This window comes from Hemitrygon akajei, chromosome 1, assembly GCF_048418815.1.
Source record: "Hemitrygon akajei chromosome 1, sHemAka1.3, whole genome shotgun sequence".
Classification (NCBI taxonomy): Eukaryota; Metazoa; Chordata; class Chondrichthyes; order Myliobatiformes; family Dasyatidae; genus Hemitrygon; species Hemitrygon akajei.
In genome coordinates, this window is record NC_133124.1 from 73,948,838 (window position 1) to 73,970,076 (window position 21,239).

General features: G+C 44.0%; 1 protein-coding gene across 4 annotated transcripts in view; it reads right to left on the reverse strand.

The window, feature by feature from the left end:
• Nucleotides 1–21,239, reverse strand: part of kctd1 (potassium channel tetramerization domain containing 1) — a 137,443-nt gene that overhangs the window by 73,344 nt on the left and 42,860 nt on the right. Inside the window, exon 3 of one of the 4 annotated variants that reach the window (XM_073045815.1) lies at nt 12,672–12,804. The exons of 1 other annotated variant lie outside the window; for it this stretch is intronic. Coding sequence is in view for 1 of the 3 variants with exons in the window: in XM_073045795.1 (XP_072901896.1) it covers nt 215–774 (560 nt within the window). In the remaining 2 variants the exon portion in view is untranslated. Of the gene's footprint in view, nt 1–214; nt 940–12,671; nt 12,805–21,239 lie in introns of those variants that run through there. 2 more of the 4 variants (XM_073045795.1, XM_073045823.1) reach the window with 2 other exon arrangements.

Consider the following 21,239-nt stretch of genomic DNA (forward strand, 5'->3'; position numbering starts at 1 on the left):
TAAAACAACAAGGACGTTTCAATTCATTGAGTCGCCAATCTGCAGCGGGACAAGTGTAATGTACCAGGCTAAATAATTCTGCAAGGAGTCAGTCGGGCGTGCGTGCTGGAATAGGATGTGAAAGACCCGGCCAAGTGTGTGTGACGGGGGGAGCGAAGCGAGGGAGGGGAAGGGGAACAGGATCAGATGGGTGGAGAGGGTTAAGCCGAACTACCTGGTGATGGCTTGCTTCTGGATGACGGGACCGGCTCCCTGCTCCTCGAGTTTTCTGATGACGGCGGCCAGCGTCAGGTTGGCACTACGGAGCTCGGGGTCCTTGGTCAGGTCCAGGGTGCGGCTGTAAGGGGGTTCGTTCAGGTAGCGGTTGAGCGAGCTGCGGATGCTGATGAGCGAGGATTTGCTGTACACCTGCCCGCTCTTTGACCTGGCCTCAGCGTAGAAGGAGCGCAGCGCCCGGCACAGCTCTTCTTTGCCCAGCCTCTCAAAGTCGGAAGGCTGCTCCCTCTCGCTCAGGTAATCGCGGAAGATCTTGACGGCGTAGCGGGTGGCCAGCCGGGTGTTCTGGCTCAGGCGGCCGGACGCCTCAAAATCAGGGGCAGAGCCCGCCAGTGCAAAATCGGGCGCGGCGGGTGCTGCTGCTGCTTCCTCTTCCTCCCGCTCCCGGCGGCGGCGGATAGAGCGGCGGGCACTGCTGGCAGCCGTCCCCGTCCCCGTCCCCGGCCCTGCTGTTCCCGCTGCGCCGGTCCGCTCGCCGCTGCCGGGCACTCGCGCCATGTTGCGGCTGGTGCGGAGCCGGGGCGGCGCGGACGCATGCGCTGCATTGGTCTCTGGGATTTTGCACCTGCAAACAGTCCCAATCCCACCAGAGGAGGGTGAGAGAATATCCCCCCTCCTGGAGTTTCGAGGGTCGCTCTTCTGCCTAGCACCGGTATAACTCCGTTAACCCCCTACCCACCCACCCAGCCCTATTGAAGACGGGATCCGTCACCCCCTTTCTGCGCTGGAGCTGGTGGCCGCATTTCACAGCTCCTTCGCGAGCGACAACACACTCACACCCGCAGACACCCCTCCTCAGAGACCTTCCCCCCTCAGCTATCCCTCCCTACTTCGCCCCCTCCTCTCCTCACTTCTCGTCTCGCCGCACACCCCACCCCACCCACATCGTGTGGCCCTGCCCCCACATCTTCACCCTCCTCCCCATCCTGTCCCATGATCACACCAAAACACATTCCGTCAAACCATCCCACCCCCGCATCCACACTTCCCTTCTGTCTTCTGACTACCCCTTCCATCTCGTGTCCACTTGACCTTGTCCTTCCTAAACTCACTTACCCAACTCAAACCTCCCCCACTGCAAACTCCTCTTACCCGTCAATCCTCCACCTCTTTACCTTAAAGTTCAAAGTAAATTTATTATCAAAGTACATAGAGAAATTCATTTGCTTGTGGGTAATCACAGTTAATAGAAAAACAATGGAATCATTGAAATACCGCACCAACTAGGCATTCAACCAGTGTGCAAAAGACAAACTGTGGAAATACAAAAATAAATAAATAAATAAATAGATAGATAAGCAATCAATACTGAGAACATCAGAGCAAAAGTCCTTGAAAGTGAGTCCATAGGTTGTGCAAACATTTCAGAGATGGGGCAAGTGAAGTTATTTCCTTTGGTTCAACAGCCTAATGGTTGAGGGGTTGTAACTGTTCCTGAACCTGGTAGTGTGAGTTGTGAGGCTCTTGTACTTTCTTCCTGATGGCAGAAGTGAGAAGAGAGCATAACCTGGGTGCTGGGAGTCCCTGACAATGGATACTGCTTTCCTGCAACAACATTCCATGTGGGTGTGCTCAGACTGGGGAAAGCTTTACCCATGATAGACTAAATCATAGCCACTACTTCGGTAGGATTTTCCATTCATGGGTATTGGTGTTTCCGTACCAAGATGTGATGCAGCTAGTCAGTAAGCTGTCCACCGCATATCTATCAAAGTTTGTCAAGGTTTTAGACATCATGCCAAATCTTCATAACTCATAACTCGGTGGTGGGGAAAATGCTAGAGTCGGTTATCAAAGATGTGATAACAGCACATTTGGAAAGAGGTGAAATCATCGGACAAAGTCAACATGGATTTGTGAAAGGAAAATCATGTCTGACGAATCTTATAGAATTTTTAGAAGATGTAACTAGTAGAGTGGATAGGGGAGAGCCAGTGGATGTGGTATATTTAGATTTTCAAAAAGCTTTTGACAAGGTCCCACACAGGAGATTAGTGTGCAAACTTAAAGCACATGGTATTGGGGGTATGGTATTGATGTGGATAGAGAATTGGTTGGCAGACAGGAAGCAAAGAGTAGGAGTAAACGGGACCTTTTCAGAATGGCAGGCAGTGACTAATGGGGTACCGCAAGGCTCAGTGCTGGGACCCCAGTTGTTTACAATATATATTAATGATTTAGACAAGGGAATTAAATGCAGCATCTCCAAGTTTGCGGATTACACGAAGCTGGGCGGCGGTGTTAGCTGTGAGGAGGATGCAGGGTGACTTGGATAGGTTAGGTGAGTGGGCAAATTCATGGCAGATGCAATTTAATGTGGATAAATGTGAGGTTATCCACTTTGGTTGCAAGAACAGGAAAACAGATTATTATCTGAATGGTGGCCAATTAGGAAAAGGGGAGGTGCAACGAGACCAGGGTGTCATTGTACACCAGTCATTGAAGGTGGGCATGCAGGTACAGCAGGCGGTGAAAAAGGCAAATGGTATGTTGGCATTCATAGAAAAAGGATTTGAGTACAGGAGCAGGGAGGTTCTACTGCAGTTGTACAAGGCCTTGGTGAGACCACAGCTGGAGTATTGTGTGCAGTTTTGGTCCCCTAATCTGAGGAAAGACATTCTTGCCATAGAGGGGTACAAAGAAAGTTCACCAGGTTGATTCCTGGGATGGCAGGACTTTCATATGAAGAAAGACTGGATCGACTAGGCTTATACTCACTGGAATTTCGAAGATTGAGGGGGGATCTTATTGAAACGTATAAAATTCTAAAGGGATTGGACAGGCTAGATGCAGGAAGATTGTTTCCAATGTTGGGGAAGTCCAGAACGAGGGGTCACAGTTTAAGGATAAAGCGAAAGCCTTTTAGGACCGAGATGAGGAAAAACTTCTTCACACAGTGAGTGGTGAATCTGTGGAATTCTCTGCCACAGGAAACAGTTGAGGCCGGTTCATTGGCTATATTTAAGAGGAAGTTAGATATGGCCCTTGTAGCTAAAGGGATCAGGGGGGTATGGAGAGAAAGCAGGTACAGGGTTCTGAGTTGGATGATCAGCCATGATCATACTGAATGACAGTGCAGGCTCAAAGGGCTGAATGGCCTACTCCTGCACCTATTTTCTATGTTTCTATAGAGGTGCTGCCATGCTTTCTTCATAATTGCATTTACATTTTGGGTCCAAGTCATGTCATCTGAAATGATAACAATGAAGAATTTCAAATTACTGACTCACTCCACCTCTGATGAGGACTGGCACATGGACCTCTGGTTTCCTCCTCCTGAAGTCAATAATCAGCTCTTTGGTCTTGCTGACATTGAGTAAGAGGTTGTGGCACCACTCAGCCAGATTTTAAATCTCCCTCCTATGTGCTAATTCATCACAGCTTTTGATTCAGCCTATGGGCTCCCCACTCTGGTTTTCCTTTAATGCCCTCTCTTTCCTCCCTCCCTCCTCCAAAAACCTGTCCCTTCCTATTCCTCAATACCCTCGTCTGACTCCACAATACACCTTATCCCCTTCCCACCTCTTCTGTTTTCTCCCAACTCCCTTCTTTCCTACTCAGTCACACCCTTTCACACTCTCACCTTCTTCAGCCACCACTCTTGCCTCCTTGTTCTTATTTTGTCTTTCATTTAGCTCACCCTCTCCCTTCCCTCTCCTCTGTGTTCTGCATGAAGTGGCACAATCTCTCACCTTATCCCCTCATGTCTCTGAGAAGTGCCTGTCTTGCTATCTCATTCTGGTGTAGTTGAAGGAAAGCTCTTCAATTCATGATGGTGCCAACTGTGTTGCCCCCTTCCCCTTTGATTTTACCCTTTCTTGTCTGTTTCACCCCCCTATCCTGCTCTCTCTCCCCTGGCCCATTCCATGGCCCTGACCTTGTCTCATTCACATTCTCACCCATGCATTTCCTCTCTCCCAGAGACTTTGCTGTCAGTCCTTCCCACATCCCTCATTCTTCCTCTCCTCCTTCACGCCTGCCCCTCTCATGCAACACACTCTCCTTCTACTTCCCACAGCCCTGCAATTTTGATTAGCCTCACCCCTTTTCCTTTTCTCTATTCCACTTTTTTGCTCTATCTACCTCTTCCACCAATCCCACATCTTTTCTCCTGCCCAGTTCCTTAGTCCCATCCTATCTACTGCTCTTTCATTCTCAATATCTTGCCATTCTCTATATCCTCCTAACAGTTCATCCCTTGATCCTCCATTCCCTCACAAATCTAGCCCCATTCCCTCCATCCCACCACTTCCATCAAACTCCACCCTCTCCAGCTCCATACGACCCAACCCTCCCATGACCCAAGCACCCATCTACCCTTCTCTCCCATTGTCCCCAGTACCCACCCACATCTTCCCTTCATACCCTTTCCTTCCCTCAGCACTGACAAGGGCATAGCATAAATTCCACACAGCAGCACCCAGGGTTGGGATTGAACACGGATCCTCTCCCTGTGCCTGTGCCAGAGGCACTGAGTGAAAGACTTGCTGTGGAAACATTTACATGGAGAAAGCTTGGGGGGGGGGGGGGGGTGGTTGAGACCTCTTGTGGTAGGTTTTGAGGCATTACATTGTGAATGACCTTCTGGATAGAATGATTCTGTGACTGAGCAGAGGTCTGGCTCCTACCCACACCTCTCATGCTGCTTAAGTACCACATTCAGTGAATTTCAAACCACAACACAAAGATTTAAGGTTGCAGCAACATCCTAGGCTAGAATACAATGCAACTGGGTCTCCAGCTTGATAATATGGAATCCTTACAAACATCCCTGTAGGAACTGAGGGTTTGCTACAGGGCACACAGCCTCAGGTGTGGAGCTGCCTGGCATCTGAAAGGCAGTGATCTGGTACAGAAACCAGCATTCAATGATGTCGCAAAAAGGAAAAGAGATGGGTGTTGTATTTGCAACAGCAAGCCTGAGAAATGGCATCGAGGAAACATTCTGAAATCAGAAAGAGCTGGATACACTCAGCAGGTCAGTTAGCATCTTGGAGAGAGAGAAACAAAACTAATATTTATTTCTTTTTCACAGAGCAGAAGGGCCTTTGACCTGAAGTGTTCACTCTGTTCCTCTCTGCACAGATATAGTCTGACCTCTGAAGTGTTTACAGCATTTTCTGGTTTTCTTTCCGGTTTCCAACATCCACAGCTTGTTAATTTGTATACCAAAGAACCAGATTCTTAACCTCAAAAGGCAGGAACTGATAATCAAGGTACCAAAGATAATGATAAAAGCAATGCAGTACGCCTAGTTCACTTTATTGCACCTACTTGCATTTATATAGCCTTCTTAGTGTAGTAAAGCATTGCAGAACAATTTGTATCATAACAATCAGAAAACAAAGTCATACAATCGCAACATAATGAATACCAATAAAAATAACTGTGGGTTCTCAACAGTGCAATGGAAACCAAGGACATAATATAGAACAATGGATCGTGTATATGTAGCAACTAGTATTCTGTTGTTCATTGACCACAGGAATGTAATAAAATGAAAGTATCATGTTTACAAAGTGTATCACAATTAACAATGAATAAGTTGTAAGGTTGAATTAAGTTTTGAGTGGAAAAGTTGCTTAAGGTACAATAAGCTTCTGGCTTTCCCTGCATTTCCCCTCAGTCCTATCCCTTGCATTAATACTAAACCAGGAAGGTAATTATGTGACAACATAATGGCCACATATCTCATACATTGTAATTGCAAAGACAAATATCAAAAATCTAAAAGCAGTTTGGTAATGACGAGGAAATCTGCAGATGCTGGAAATTCAAACTGCTACACACACAAAATGCTGGTGGAACACAGCAGGCCAGGCAGCATCTATCGGAGAAGCGCTGTCAACGTTTCGGGCCGAGACCCTTCATCAGGACTAACCGAAAGGAAAGATAGTAAGAGATTTGAAAGTAGTGGGGGGAGGGGGAAATGCGAAATGATAGGAGAAGACTGGAGGGGGTGGGTTGAAGCTAAGAGCTGGAAAGGTGATTGGTGAAAGTGATACTGAGCTGGAGAAGGGAAAGGATCATGGGACAGGAGGCCTCGGGAGAAAGAAAGGAGGCGGGGGGAAGCACCAGAGGGAGATGGAGAACAGGCAAACAACTAAATATGTCAGGGATGGGGTAAGAAGGGGATGAGGGGCTCGGTCCGCCAGAAAAAGCAGGATCTCCCAGTGGCCACACATTTTAATTCCACGTCCCATTCCCACTCTGATATGTCTATCCATGGCCTCCTCTACTGTCAAAATGAATCCAAACTCAGGTTGGAGGAACAACACCTTATATACCGGCTTGGGTAGCCTCCAACCTGATGGCATGAACGTTGTCTTCTCTAACTTCCGTTAATGCCCCTCCTCCCCTTCTTACCCCATCCCTAACATATTTAGTTGTTTGCCTGTTCTCCATCTCCCTCTGGTGCTTCCCCCCGCCTCCTTTCTTTCTCCCTAGGCCTCCTGTCCCATGATCCTTTCCCTTCTCCAGCTCAGTATCACTTTCACCAATCACCTTTCCAGCTCTTAGCTTCAACCCACCCCCTCCGGTCTTCTCCTATCATTTCGCATTTCCCCCTCCCCCCACTACTTTCAAATCTCTTACTATCTTTCCTTTCGGTTAGTCCTGATGAAGGGTCTCGGCCCGAAACGTCGACAGCGCTTCTCCGATAGATGCTGCCTGGCCTGCTGTGTTCCACCAGCATTTTGTGTGTGTAGCAGTTTGGTAATTATGTGATCAATCTGCTTCAATATTTCCACTTCAATAACTCTGTGTATGGCCCTTCGCTTATCACAGCAATGCGAGAGAAGTGACTTAACATATTACATTGAATGTCCAGGACAGAAACAGGCTATTTGGTCACCTCTCATCCTCCATCACTCTAAGGAGAAAAAGCCAAGTTCACTCAACCTATTCTCATAAGGCATGCTCCCCAATCCAGGCAACATCCCTGTAAATCTCCTCTGCACCCTTTCTATGGTTTCCACATCTTTCCTGTAGTCAGGCGACCAGAACTGAGCACAATACTCCAAGTGGGGTCTGACCAGAGTCCTATATAGCTGCAACATTACCTCTCAGCTCCTAAATTCAATTCCACGGTTGATGAAGGCCAATACACTGTACGCCTTCTTAACCACAGAGTCAACCAGCACAGCTGCTTTATGTGTCATATGCACTCAGACCCCAAGATCCCTCTGATCCTCCACACTGCCAAGAGTCATACCATTAATACTATATTCTGCCATCATATTTGACCTACCAAAATGAACCACTTCACACTTAGCTGTGTTGAACTCCATCTGCCACTTCTCAGCCCAGTTTTAAATCCTATCAATGTCCCGCTGTAACCTCTGACAGTCCTCCACACTACCCACAACACCCCCAACCTTTGCGTCATCAGCAAACTTACTAACCCATCCCTCCACTTCCTCATCCAGGTCATTTATAAAAATCATGAAGAGTAAGGGTCCCAGAACAGATCCCTGAGGCACACCACTGGTGACCAACCTCTATGCAGAATATGACCTGTCTACAACCACTTTTTGCCTTCTGTGGGCAAGCCAGTTCTGGATCCACAAAGCAATGTCCACTTGGATCCTATGCCTCCTTACTTTCTCAATAAGCCTTGCATGGGGTACCTTATCAAATGCTTTGCTGAAAATCATATACACTACATCTACTACTCTTCCTTCATCAATGTGTTCAGTCAAATCAAAAAAATGAGGATGTGACTAAACACAAAGAAAGTTTCCATCTAAGCTAGTCAGTCCCATTTGTCTATGTTTGACTCATAGCTAAACCTCTCCTATCCTTGTTCTCCGTTAGAACAAGTTTCGAAATCCCACAGAAAGAAAGTGACCAGGGCAGCATTTCCACACTTGAGAAATATTGCAAAGGTATGTCTGTTTCTGTCATGTAATGACGCTGAAAAACTAATTCAAGCCTTTTTATCAAGTAGACTGGATTGCCGCAATACACTTTTACTGGCCTTTCAAAGCAATCCATTGACAAACTTCAACTCATTTAGAATGCCTCTGCTAGACTTTTAACTAAAACACAACTAAAACTACTCTGTATTGGCTTTTAGAATTGATTTTAAAGTTCTCTTGCTTGTTTTTAAAGCTCTCAATTGTCTGGGTTCAGAGAACATAACAGAATCGCTCTCTTTAAACTTGCTTGAGCTCTCAGATCTTCTTCTGCCAATCTCCTAAACTTAAACAATCTCTTTCAAAAGATAATTGGCAGGTCAGCCTTTTGAACCATGCTCTTAAACTGTGGAACTCATTAATTAAAACTATAAGAGATACAAATTCAGTTGACACTTTTAAACGCCAGCTCAAAACCTATTTATTTAACCATGTCTTTAGTGAACGGTATTGAAATAAAATTAGAGGAAAATAATTTTTACAAAGACAAGGTCTCACTCGCTGGAACTCGATTGTAAACAAGGTGGGAGAGCGGAAACCTGATTGGATGAGGATTAACCGATCAGGAGGGATGGGTAATGGGGGTATACCACTGGACTAGACATGCCCAAGCATCATCTCTGATGAAGATAGCAGAATTTATCATTGAAATGTTCGTTAAAATCAATACCTGTACCTGGCTGGATGCCCGAGAAGAGTTTATTTATTTTACATGCTGGGAAAGTACAAGATCCTTTTTTGAAACATTGTTTGTTTGAAAAGTTATTATTATTATTGTCATTAAATTCTCCCCCTTCCCTGGGTATAGGCATTTCCTTTGAGTTCTATATAGATTCCTTGCTGACCACATTTACTTGTTCACAGCTGAAGAATGTCACTCATAAAGGCTTGCATTGATTGCCATTCCTAATTACCCCTGAACGAGACTGAATGAAAACAGGAGGAAAGGATGAGGGCATTTGTCCTAAAGTCCATGAGAGGATGTTTTCTCTTATGAAATTTGTTACAGTAATTTTTGGGTTTAGGTCATTAACACTTAGTAAATGGCTTCAGCCATCAGTATTCTGCTCCTTGACAATGCATTTCCTAAAAGCTGTGAATATCAGAATCCCAGTCCATTTGTAACAATGCATTTCCTAAAAACTGAATACCAGCTCAGACCTGCTAGCTTCAAAGACAGCATTATCTATACTTTGTAAGTATGGATCGTCCTTCATGTTTAGCACATAAAATACCAAATAAGTGTATTGTGGATTCAGTTTGGAACAATGGATTCCTGAATACCAGTCCAGATGCTGCTGGCACCGGTGGGATGAATGTAATCAGAAGGTGTGAAATTTGTATGTAGCATCAAAGGAAATCATTGTCTATACTTGTAAAATTGTCCTTTGTGTTTAGTAAATACTTTGTAAATATCGAGCCCCACGTTGGCCCAGCAGACCTTTCTACCGAAAGGGTCTCCGTATGCCTGCTGTACCTGGTTTTGTTGAATAAAGAAGCTACCAGTAGCTCTCTCTCCGGTGATTTTATTCACACAACAACAAAATTTACTGTTTAAAAATTAAAGGTTGCTCATTTAAGACAGTGAAGAGATTATTTCCATTTCTCTCTGAAGTTCACGTCTTTAGAATTATGTTAGACATAGAGTTATTGAATGATACAGCAGGAAGACAAGCCCTTCAACTGACCAACACTGTACCATCGATTAACCATTTACACCAATCCTACATTAATCCCATTTTAAGTTCTCCCCACATTCCCACCAATTTACTCCCACCAGGTTTCAACATTCATCTATGTACCAGGTGCAATTCACAGCAGCCAATTAAACTACCAACCCACATGTCTTTGGAATGCAGGAGGAAACCAAAACACCTGGGAGAATCCCACATGATCACAGGGAGGACAGCAGACTCTACACACAGGCAGTGCCCGAGGTCAGGATTAAACCTGGATCATTGGATCTGCGAGCTGCCCTTCATCAAAGCTGCAAGCAGTCTGTAAATATTTATTAAGGAGGAGTTAAATAGATCCTTGATAAGGACAAAAGATTACTGAGGTACTTAGGAGAGTAAAATGGAGGTTACAATCAGAGCAGCTACAATCTTACAAAATGTTGGACCAGGCTCAAGAATTCTGCTTCTAATTTAAATGTTCATATTTCCTTCATGGAGAACAGATGTTTCTTTATTAAGTAACAAAACGTGTGGATTTTCAGGATCTCCATATAAAAAAAATATTTAATTACTTAAATTCAACTTCTCAGTTGTCGTCTTTGGATTTTTCAATACTCCCAATGCTAGCAGCATCCATGATGTAGCTCTATACTCATCCATGTCTAACTTACGTAACTCTCTCCATCACTAAGGACTTCACTTTATGGGACATGTCCTCTTCTGATACTACCATTGGGGAGGATGTACAGGAGGCTGAAGACCCACAGTCAGTGATTCTGGAAGATCTTCCTTTTCACCATCAACTTTCACAGCTCCAATCTGCCAATTACATTCCCTGGTAACACTACACTGATTGGCCTAATCTCAAATAATAATGAGGTAGCCATCAGAGGAAGTCATCACCTAAAACAGTGGTGTCATGAAAACAACCTCTCCCTCAACGTCACGAAAATAAAAGAGCTGGTTGTGGACTACAGGAGAAATAGAGACAGGCTAACCCCTATTGACATCAATGGGTTTGGGGTTAAGAGGGTAAACAGCTTTAAGTTCCTTAGCATAAGCATCACCAAGGATCTCACATGGTCTGTACATACTGGCTGTGTGGTGAAAAAGGCACAACAGCGCCTCTTTCACCTCAGACGGTTGAAAAAGTTTGGTGTGGGCCCCCAAATCCTAAGAACTTTCTACAGAGGCACAATTCTACAGATGCATCCTGACTGGCTGCATCACTGCCTGGTATGGGAACTGTACTTCGCTCAATAGCAGGACTCTGCAGAGAGTGATGCAGACAGCCCTGCACATCTGTAGATGTGAGCTTCCCACTATTCAGGACATTTACAAAGACAGGTGTGTAAAAAGGGCCTGAAGGATCACTGGGGACCCGAATCATCCCAACCACAAACTGTTCCAGTTGCTACCATCCAGGAAATTGTACTGCAGCATAAAAGCCAGGACCAACAGGCTCCGGGACAGCTTCTTCCATCAGGCCATCAGACTGCTTAATTCATGCTGACACAACTGCACTTCTATGTTATATTGACTATCCTGTTGTACATAATATTTATTATAAATTACTATAATTTCATATTGCACATTTGAACAGAGACGTAACACAAAGATTCTTACTCTTCATGTATATAAGTGAATTCAATTTAATTCTGAATGGTTCACAAACTTATGAAAACCACCTCATTATTCCTTTTATTTATGCACTATTTATTTATGTTTGTAATTTATTGTAATTTGCTGTCCTATATTGTCTTGCTGCCACAAAACAACAATTTTTTACATCAAAGAAGTCAGTCATATTAAACCCAGTTCTGAATTTGCCTTGATGTTCCATTTCCTACATTGTAACAATAGAAACTACGCAATCAACGTATCCACAGTAGCTACTGCACATCGGAATCTCATGGCAGACAAATACATCGTAAGTAGAAGCATTCTGTTTTAATGGACCAACTTGCTGTCATAAACTTTCTTGCAGAATGGTTACAATAATTAAAGTATAACCAGGTGTTTGTGTTTTCTACACATGTACTTTATTAGTCCCTCCAGCCAAATTGAGCCAGTACTCTACAAGATCTCTGGCCCAAATTAATAAGGTTCTATTTTTAAATTTGTTCATAAGGTATCCAGTATTTATTGTCCCTTCCTAATTTTCCCAGGGAGTTGCAAATTGTTACCACAGAGTTAATTGCCAGCCACAGTCAAGACAGAACAGAGATAGTTCCCCTATCCTCACTTTTCACTCCAAGAAACGTCATATCCAGCATAACAACCTTTGTCATTTGTATCATCTGCAATGAGATCCCACCTCTAGCCATATCTTCTCTTCTCCACCTCCTGCAGGGAGCATTTCCACTATAACTCCCCAGTCTGTTCACCCTTGCCTTCCGTCTACCATACAGCTCCCCCCTAATGGTTCCATTCTAATCTCCTTTACTTAGCAGATTCCAGCACCAGGAGCCCTTTGTGTTCCTGCCTATCTCCATTCAGCAACTGACTCCAACCTCCACTCTCCCCTCCCCTTACCCTGGTCCATGGGTCTCAATATTTACTTTTCCCTTTCCTTTTTCTGCGTCCATCTATCACCCACCTGCCACTATCTCCCAACTCCTCCCCTACTCCCTGAGTCTACCTGGTTCAACTTTCTCACCATCTTACTCCCTCCTCCGTCCACCAAACAGGTCGGAATCCTGCTTCACCATTCCTCTTCCTCTATACTGGCCATCTCACCTCTCCATTTTGATTCATAATTATGACATCTTCCCCACCCCCCCCCATCTCTACAGAAACTGACCTGCTGAGACCCTCTAGCAGATTGTTTGTTTCTTCAGATTCCAGCACCGACAGTCCCTTGTGTCTCTAGCCACGTTGTTATGGGTCTGGAGTTACTTGTAGATCAGACTGGTAAGGTTGGCTATTTTCCCTCCCTGCAGGGTATTAAAAAAATTGGATAGGGTTTCCAGAAATCTAGTAGTTTCATGGTCCATTATAGATACAAACTTAGATATTTAAGACTACATCCATTAACTGAATTTAAATTGTTTGCCGTGGTGGGGTTTGAAACTGTGCCTTCAGATTGTAATCCAGGATTTAGCCTCCTGTGCCAGTAGTGTAATCAAGGCTCATTTCATTGAAGTAAACCAACAGGGCAGCAGTTGATGCAAATCATACTGATCAAATTTTTTCACCTGATAATAACAGCAACAACAATGGTACCTTGTTCTTCCCTTTTTGCTTGGCTGTCTCATTTAATTTCAAATGTGATCAATCAATAGACAATAGACAGTAGGTGCAGGAGTAGGCCATTCGGCCCTTCTAGCCAGCACCGCCATTCACTGTGATCATGGCTGATCATACACAATCAGTACCCCGTTTCTGCCCTCTCCCTATATCCCTTGACCCCACTATCAATAAGAGCTCTATCTAACTCTCTCTTCAATGCATCCAGAGACTTGGCCTCCACTGCCTTCTGGGGCAGAGCATTCCACATATCCACCACTCTCTGGGTGAAAAAGTTATTCCGCATCTCTGTTCTAAATGGCCTACCCCTTATTCTTAAACTGTGGCCTCTAGTTCTGGACTCACCCATCAGCGGGAACATGCTTCCTGCCTCCAGCATGTCCAATCCCTTAATAATCTTATATGTTTCAATCAGATCCCCTCTCATCCTTCTAAATTCCAGTGTATACAAGCCCAGTCGCTCCAATCTTTCAACATATGACAGTCTCGCCATTCCGGGAATTAACCTTGTGAACCTACGCTGCACTCCCTCAATAGCAAGAATGTCCTTCCTCAAATTTGGAGACCAAAACTGCACACAATACTCCAGGTGGGATCTCACCAGGGCCCTGTACAGCTGCAGAAGGACCTCTTTACTCCTATACTCAATTCCTCTTGTTATAAAAGCCAGCATGCCATTAGCTTTCTTCACTGCCTGCTGTACCTGCATGCTTGCTTTCATTGACTGATGTACAAGAACACCTAGATCTCGTTGTACTTCCCCTTTTCCTAACTTGATTCCATTTAGATAGTAATCTGCCTTCCTGTTCTTGCCACCAAAGTGGATAACCTCACATTTATCCACATTAAACTGCATCTGCCATACATTTGCCTACTCACCCAACCTGTCCAAGTCACCCTGCATTCTCATAACATCCTCCTGACATTTCACACTGCCATCCAGCTTTGTGTCATCGGCAAATTTGCTAATGTTACTTTTAATCCCTTCATCTAAATCATTAATGTATATTGTAAACAGCTGCGGTCCCAGCACCGAACCTTGCGGTACACCACTGGTCACAGCCTGCCATTCCGAAAGGGACCTGTTAATCGCTACTCTTTGTTTCCTGTCAGCCAGCCAATTTTCAATCCATGTCAGTACTCTGCCCCCAATACCATGTGCCCTAATTTTGCCCACTAATCTCCTATGTGGGACTTTATCAAAAGCTTTCTGGAAGTCCAGGTACACTACATCCACTGGCTCTCCCTTGTCCATTTTCATAGTTACATCCTCAAAAAAATCCAGAAGATTAGTCAAGCATGATTTTCCCTTCATATATCCACGCTGATTTGGACTGATCCTTCTACTGCTATCCAAATGCGTCGTAATTTCCTCTTTTATAATTGACTCCAGCATCTTTCCCACCACTGACGTCAGGCTAACCGGTCTATAATTCCCTGTTTTCTCTCTCCCTCCTTTCTTGAAAAGTGGGACAACATTAGCCACCCTCCAATCAGCAGGAACTGTTCCTGAATCTATAGAACATTGGAAAATGATTACCAATGCGTCCACGATTTCTAGAGCCACCTCTTTAAGTACCCTGGGATGCGGACCATCAGGTCCCGGGGACTTATCAGCCTTCAGACTCAACAGTCTATCCAACACCGTTTCTTGCCTAATATAAATTTCCTTCAGTTCATCCTTTACCCTAGTTCCTTTGACCACTATTACATCTGGGAGATTGTTTGTGTCTTCCCAAGTGAAGACAGATCCAAAGTACCTGTTCAACTCGTCTGCCATTTCCTTGTTCCCCATAATAAATTCACCCATTTCTGTCATCAATGGCCCAATTTTGCTCCTAACTATTTTTTTGCTATTCACATACCTAAAGAAGCTCTTACTATCCTCCTTTATATTCTTGGCTAGTTTACCTTCGTACCTCATTTTTTCTTGGCGTATTGCCTTTTTTTGTTATCTTCTGTTGCTCTTTAAAAGCTTCCCAGTCCTCCGGTTTCCCGCTAATCTTTGCTATGTTATACTTCTTCTCTTTTATTTTTATACTGCCCTTTACTACCCTTGTCAGCCATGGCCACCCCTTACTCCCCTTAGGATCTTTCTTCCTCTTTGGAATGAACCGATCTGCATTATTCCCAGAAATACTTGCCATTGTTGTTCCACTGTCTTCCCTGCTAGGGTATTGTTCCATTGAACTTTGGCCAGCTCCTCCCTCATAGCTCCATAGTTCCCTTTGTTCAACTGTAATACTGACACATCCGATTTTCCCTTCTCCTTCTCAAATTGTAGGTTAAAACATATCATATTATAGTCACTACCTCCTAATGGTTCCTTTACCTCGAGGTCCCTGATCAAATCTGGTTCATTGCGCAACACTAAATCTAGAATTGCCTTCTCCCTGGTAGGCTCCAGTACAAGCTGTCCTAAGAATCCATCTCGGAGGCACTCCACAAACTCCCTTTCTTGGGGTCCAGTACCATTCTGATTCTCCCAGTCATCACCATCCTCTCCAGCACTCTCTTCAAGTTGCAGTCATAGAATTGTTACAGCACAGGACACTGGACCCAGTAATTCTGAGCCAGCTACTGGTAGATCAATAACATCAGTCCTGCCGTGACCCACACTTTCTCTATAACACTCCCACCAATGACCAGTCCATTTTCTTTTGAAGTATTTCATTGACTGTTTCCACACCTACAAGGGCAGTGAGTTCCAGATTATAATTATTTTCTGGGTACAAATAATATAACATCTTTCACTCTCTGAAGGCCTCAATGCCTTGTGTTTTAAAGAATTTCTCTGATGTGAATCTTGGACCATGGGACAGCTTCAGAAAGAGGATTTCAGAGGAGTACACACCAGCCCTCTTTCACCCATCTATGAGGGGGCAGGAGGGACAGCTTCTGAAAGAGGATTTCAGGGGAGTACACACCAGCCCTCTTTCACCCATCTATGAGGGGGCAGGAGGGACAGCTTCAGAAAGAGGATTTCAGAGGAGTACACACCAGCCCTCTTTCACCCATCTATGAGGGGGCAGGAGGGACAGCTTCTGAAAGAGGATTTCAGGGGAGTACACACCAGCCCTCTTTCACCCATCTATGAGGGGGCAGGAGGGACAGCTTCAGAAAGAGGATTTCAGGGGAGTACACACCAGCCCTCTTTCACCCATCTATGAGGGGGCAGGAGGGCCAGCAGCAGAAAGGACGAACAGTTTCACATTCCTGAACATCCCTATCCTGGGCCCAACAGGTTGATACAATCACAAAGAAGGCACACCTAACTCTTAGGAGTTTGAGAAGATATTGCATATCACCAAGGTCAGTTACAGATTTCTGTAGATGTATAGTGGAGAGCATTCTGACTAATTGTATCTCAATGCACAGGAGCCTGAAGACCAACACTCTTTGACTCAGGAACAATTGCTTCCCCTCCATCATCAGATTTCTGAATGGTCCACAAAGCTATGAACCACCTCACTATTCCTTTCCTCTGTTGTTCATTTACTTTTGTCATTTATAGATTTTTAAGTCTTTGCACTGTACTAATGCTGCAAAACAACAAACTTCCTTTAATTTCAAATGATATTGATTAATCACTGCCATTCTCTCCTGCAATCACACCATTGTTAGAGCATTGCGCCAGCTGCTAGTACAACAATCCAGTTTCATCCCAATAACACAGAATAGTACAGGCCATTTGGCCCACGGTGCTGCCCCTTTAATTTACTCCAAGATTAATCTGCCCTTTCTGTCCCACATAGCACTCCATTTTTCTTTCCTCCTTGTCCCCAAGTAAGAGTCTCTTAAATGACCTTAATATATGTATCTGACTTTAACACCACCCCTGGATGCGCATTCCATGCACCTGCCACAGTGTAAAAAACTGTGTCAGACTTGGCCACTATGCTTTCCTCAAACACCTTAAATTATGCCCCCTCCCCCTCATCTTACAACTCATCAGACAGCAGATTCTGTGTACGTGAAAGAGACACCATGTTAACTCCAGGGTGCCAGCATTGGGGATATCTCGGATCAGGTCCACAGCATGGTAAAATGGGAGGGTGAGCAGTCCTACTACATATTGGCACCAGTGGTATAGGTAGGAAAAGGAAGGAGGTTCTGAGGAGTGAATATAAGGAGTTAGATAGAAAGTTGAAAAGCAGGACCTCCAGGGTAGTAATCTCTGGATTGTGGTCTGTACCACGCACCAGTGAGGGTAAGAATAGGATCATTTGGGAGATGAATGCATAGCTGAAGGGTTGGTTCACAGGGCAGGGTTTCAGATTTCTAGATCTCTTCTGGGGAAGGTATGACCTGTACAAAGAGGACGGATTACACCTGAACCTGAGGGGGACCAATATCCTTGTGGGCAGGTTTGCTAGAGCTGTTGAGGAGGATTTAAACTAATTTGGCAGAGGGATGGGAACTACAGTAATAGGGCCGAGGATGGGGCAGTTGGTATACAGATACTTGCAGTGAGTAGTGGGACTGTGAGAAAGGACAGGCAAATGATAGGGCAAAATTGCAGTCAGTGGGATAAGTTAAAGTGAAACAGGGGACCAAAGTTAAAAAGGGTTGTGAATACAGCACTGAAGGTGTTATATTTGAATGCATGCTGTATATGGAATAAGGTAGATAATCTTCCAGCACAGTTAGAGATTGGTATGTATGATGTTGTGGACATCACTGAGTTGTAGCTGAAAGATGATCATAGTTGGGAGCTTAACCTCCAAGGATACACTTTGTATTGGAAGGGCAGACAGGTAGACAGAGGGGTGGGTTGGCTCTATTAGTAAAAATGAAATCAAATCCGCAGAAAGAGGTGACATAGAATCAGAAGATGTAGAATTGTTGTGAGTAGAGTTAAGAAAACTGCAAGGGTAAAAAAATTATATACTGGACTCTGAACAGTAGCAAAGATGTGGGCAACAAATTACAACAGATGATAGAAAAGGCATTTAAAAAGGGAAATGTTGCAATGGTCATGGGGTATTTCAATATGCAGGTAGATCAGGCAAATTAGGTTGGTGCTGGATCCCAAGGGAGTAATTCCTATTAGATGGATTTTTAGAGCAACTTGTGGTTGAGCCCACTAGGGGTACAGCAATTCTGGATTAAGTGTATGTAATGACTCAGATTTAAGTAGGGAGTTTAAGATAAAGGAACTCTTAGGAGACAGTGATCATAATACGATAGAATTCAGCCTGCAGTTTGAAAAGGAAAAACTTAAATTGGATATATAAGTTTACAGTGGAGTACATAATAGAACAGCAGATTATTATTTAAACGGTAAAAGATTGCAGCATGCTGTTGTGCAAAGGGACTTGGGAGTGCTTGTGCATGAATTGCAAAAAGTTGGCTTGCAGGTACAACAGGTTATTAAGAAGGCAAACAGAATGTTGGCCTTGATTGCTAGAGGGATTGAATTCAAGCACAGGGAGGTCATGCTGAAACTACACAGGGTACTGGTGAGGCCACACCTGGAGTACTGTGTGCAGTTCTGGTCTCCATACTTGAGGAAAGATATACTGGCTTTGGAGGCGGTGCAAAGGAGGTTCACCAGGTTGATTCCAGAGATGAAGAAGTTAACCTATGCGGAAAGATTGAGTCTCCTGGGACTATACTCTCTGGGAGGGTATCTTATAGAAACATACAAAATTTTGAAAGGGATAGATAAGATAGAAGTAGGAAAGTTGGAAAGTTGTTTCCATTGGTAGGTGAGACTAGAACTAGGAGACATTGCCTCAAGATTCAGGGGAGAAGATTTCGTACGGAGATGAGGAGAAACTGTTTTTCCCAGAGAGTGGTGAATCTGTGAAATTCTCTGCCTAGGGAAGCGGTTGAGGCTTCTTCACTAAATATATTTAAGATACAGTTAGATAGATTTTTAAATAGTAGAGGAATTAAGGGTTATGGGGAAAAGGCAGGTAGATGGAGCTGAGTTTACGAACAGATCAGCCGTGATCTTATTGAATGGCAGGGGAGGCTCGATGGGCTGGATGGCCTACTCCTGCTCCTATTTCTTATGTTCTTATGTACAAGGAATTACAGAGCCATGTGAGAAGAGTTGGCCAAGTTGATTGGAAGGGGACACAAGCAGGGATGATGCAGAACAGCAATGGCCGGAGTTTCTGGGAGCAATTTGGAAAGCGCAGGAAAAATACATGCTTTTAAAAACCAACCTAAGCCTTAAAGGGAAAAATACTAAGGTAAACTAGCCAATAATATAAAAGAAGATACAAAAAGTTTTTTTTCCAGTGAGAGACAAGAGTGCAGAACAAACTTTTGGAAAATAACGCTGGAGAGATAGTGATGGGGGCAAAAAATGGTGATGCACTTAGTAAGTATTTTGTGTCAGTCTTCACTGTGGAAGACACTGGCAGAATATCACAAATGTGAGATTGTCAGGGGGGAAGAAGTGAGTGTTGTTACTATTACTAAGGAGAAGCTGTTTGAGAAGCTGAAAAGTCTGAAGGTTAATGACACTTCGACCAGAGAGAATACACACCAGGTTCTGAAAGACAGAGTCGAAGAGATTGTAGAGGCATTATTAATGATCTTTCAAGAATCACTAGATTCGGAAATGGTCCCAAAGGACTGGAAAATTGCAAATATCACTCCACTCTTTAAGATGGGATGGAGGCAGAAGAAAGGAAATTATAGGCCAGTTAGCTTGACTTCAGTGTTGGAAATTAAAAGAAGAAAAAATTAGTGCAGTGATCAGAGAGATCATTGTGTTGCTAAACTGTAGTGGTGATTAGGGTTTTTACCACATTATAATATTTGGGTAATACTGGTGTATGAATGTTTATATACATTTAGGAGCAAGAAAAGTTGAATTGGCCCTCCAGCTTGTTTTTCCATTGAATCAATTCATAACCCATTCCACGTAATCACTTTCCCTTATCCTATCTATCAATCGTGATTTAAATTTAACATTGAACCTATCATCAGTAATCATTTACAGAGAAGTCTAATTCCCCTAAATTCATTCTGGAACAAGATTAGAACATAGAACAGGATCAGGCCAGTCAGCCCACAATGTCTGTACTGACCATGATGTCATTCCAATTTAATCCCATCTCCATCCATTCCCTGTCCATGTGTCTATTTAAATACCTTTTAAATGTGTTTGCTTCCACGCCCATGCCTGCAGTGCCAGGCACTAATGACCTGCTAGGTGAAAAAAATCTTGCCTCATAAATCTACTTTAATCTTTTCCCCTTTCACTTAAACATATGTTTACTTGTATTTAACATTATTGTCCTGGGAAAAAAATCCCTACTTATACTTCCATAATTGTACATACTTTCAGGTAACCTGTTCCAATGTCTCTTTTCATTCTCCTCTGATCTACCCAGTTCCTTCTGTCCCCATAGCCTCCATCACCCTTTTTCTTTCCTCTCCTCCACCCATTCCATCGGCCCTCCACTCATACATTTCTCCCACTGGATCCCCTCCCCCACTGTGCACATCTGCCCTCCCCACCTCCCTTAATTGGTCCCATGCTCCACATTCTTCTCGTATCAGGTTCCACCATCTGCAGCCCTCTGTCACTTTTCCCACTCTCCCTCCCCCATCTGCCTATAAACCCCTCTTCAACAGAATCCACTATTGTTGGCCAGTTCTTGCTCTCCAACCCCCAAACATCTCCTCATCTCTTTATACTGGCTACACTCTGTCTTTCAGTACAAAGGAAATGTCTTGACCTGAACATTGATTGCCCATTTCCCCCTACAGATGCTGCCTGACCTGTTGAATTCCTCCAGCAGTTTATATTTGCTCCAAATTCCAGCATCTATAGACTCTTATGTGTGTGTGTTTCTCTCTCTCTAAAATATTGATAGTAACTTTTGATAAACAATTGGAAAAAATATCCAGATGTCTTGTCTCTAGTTGTTAGAATATCACTCTCCAGTTTTGGTGTGTCCACAACCGAGAATCATTTCCTTCAACCTTCTGTATCAGTTTCTCTTGTAAAATTCATTCAGTTCACATTGCCCTTCTTAACCCATGGACTACAACCCTAAGTAATGCCCAATTGTAATTCAAACACTAGCCAGACAACAGCTGATAAACCAAAGTCTGCTACACCCAAGATCACCAGCTTCTTCCTATGGTGTGGTAC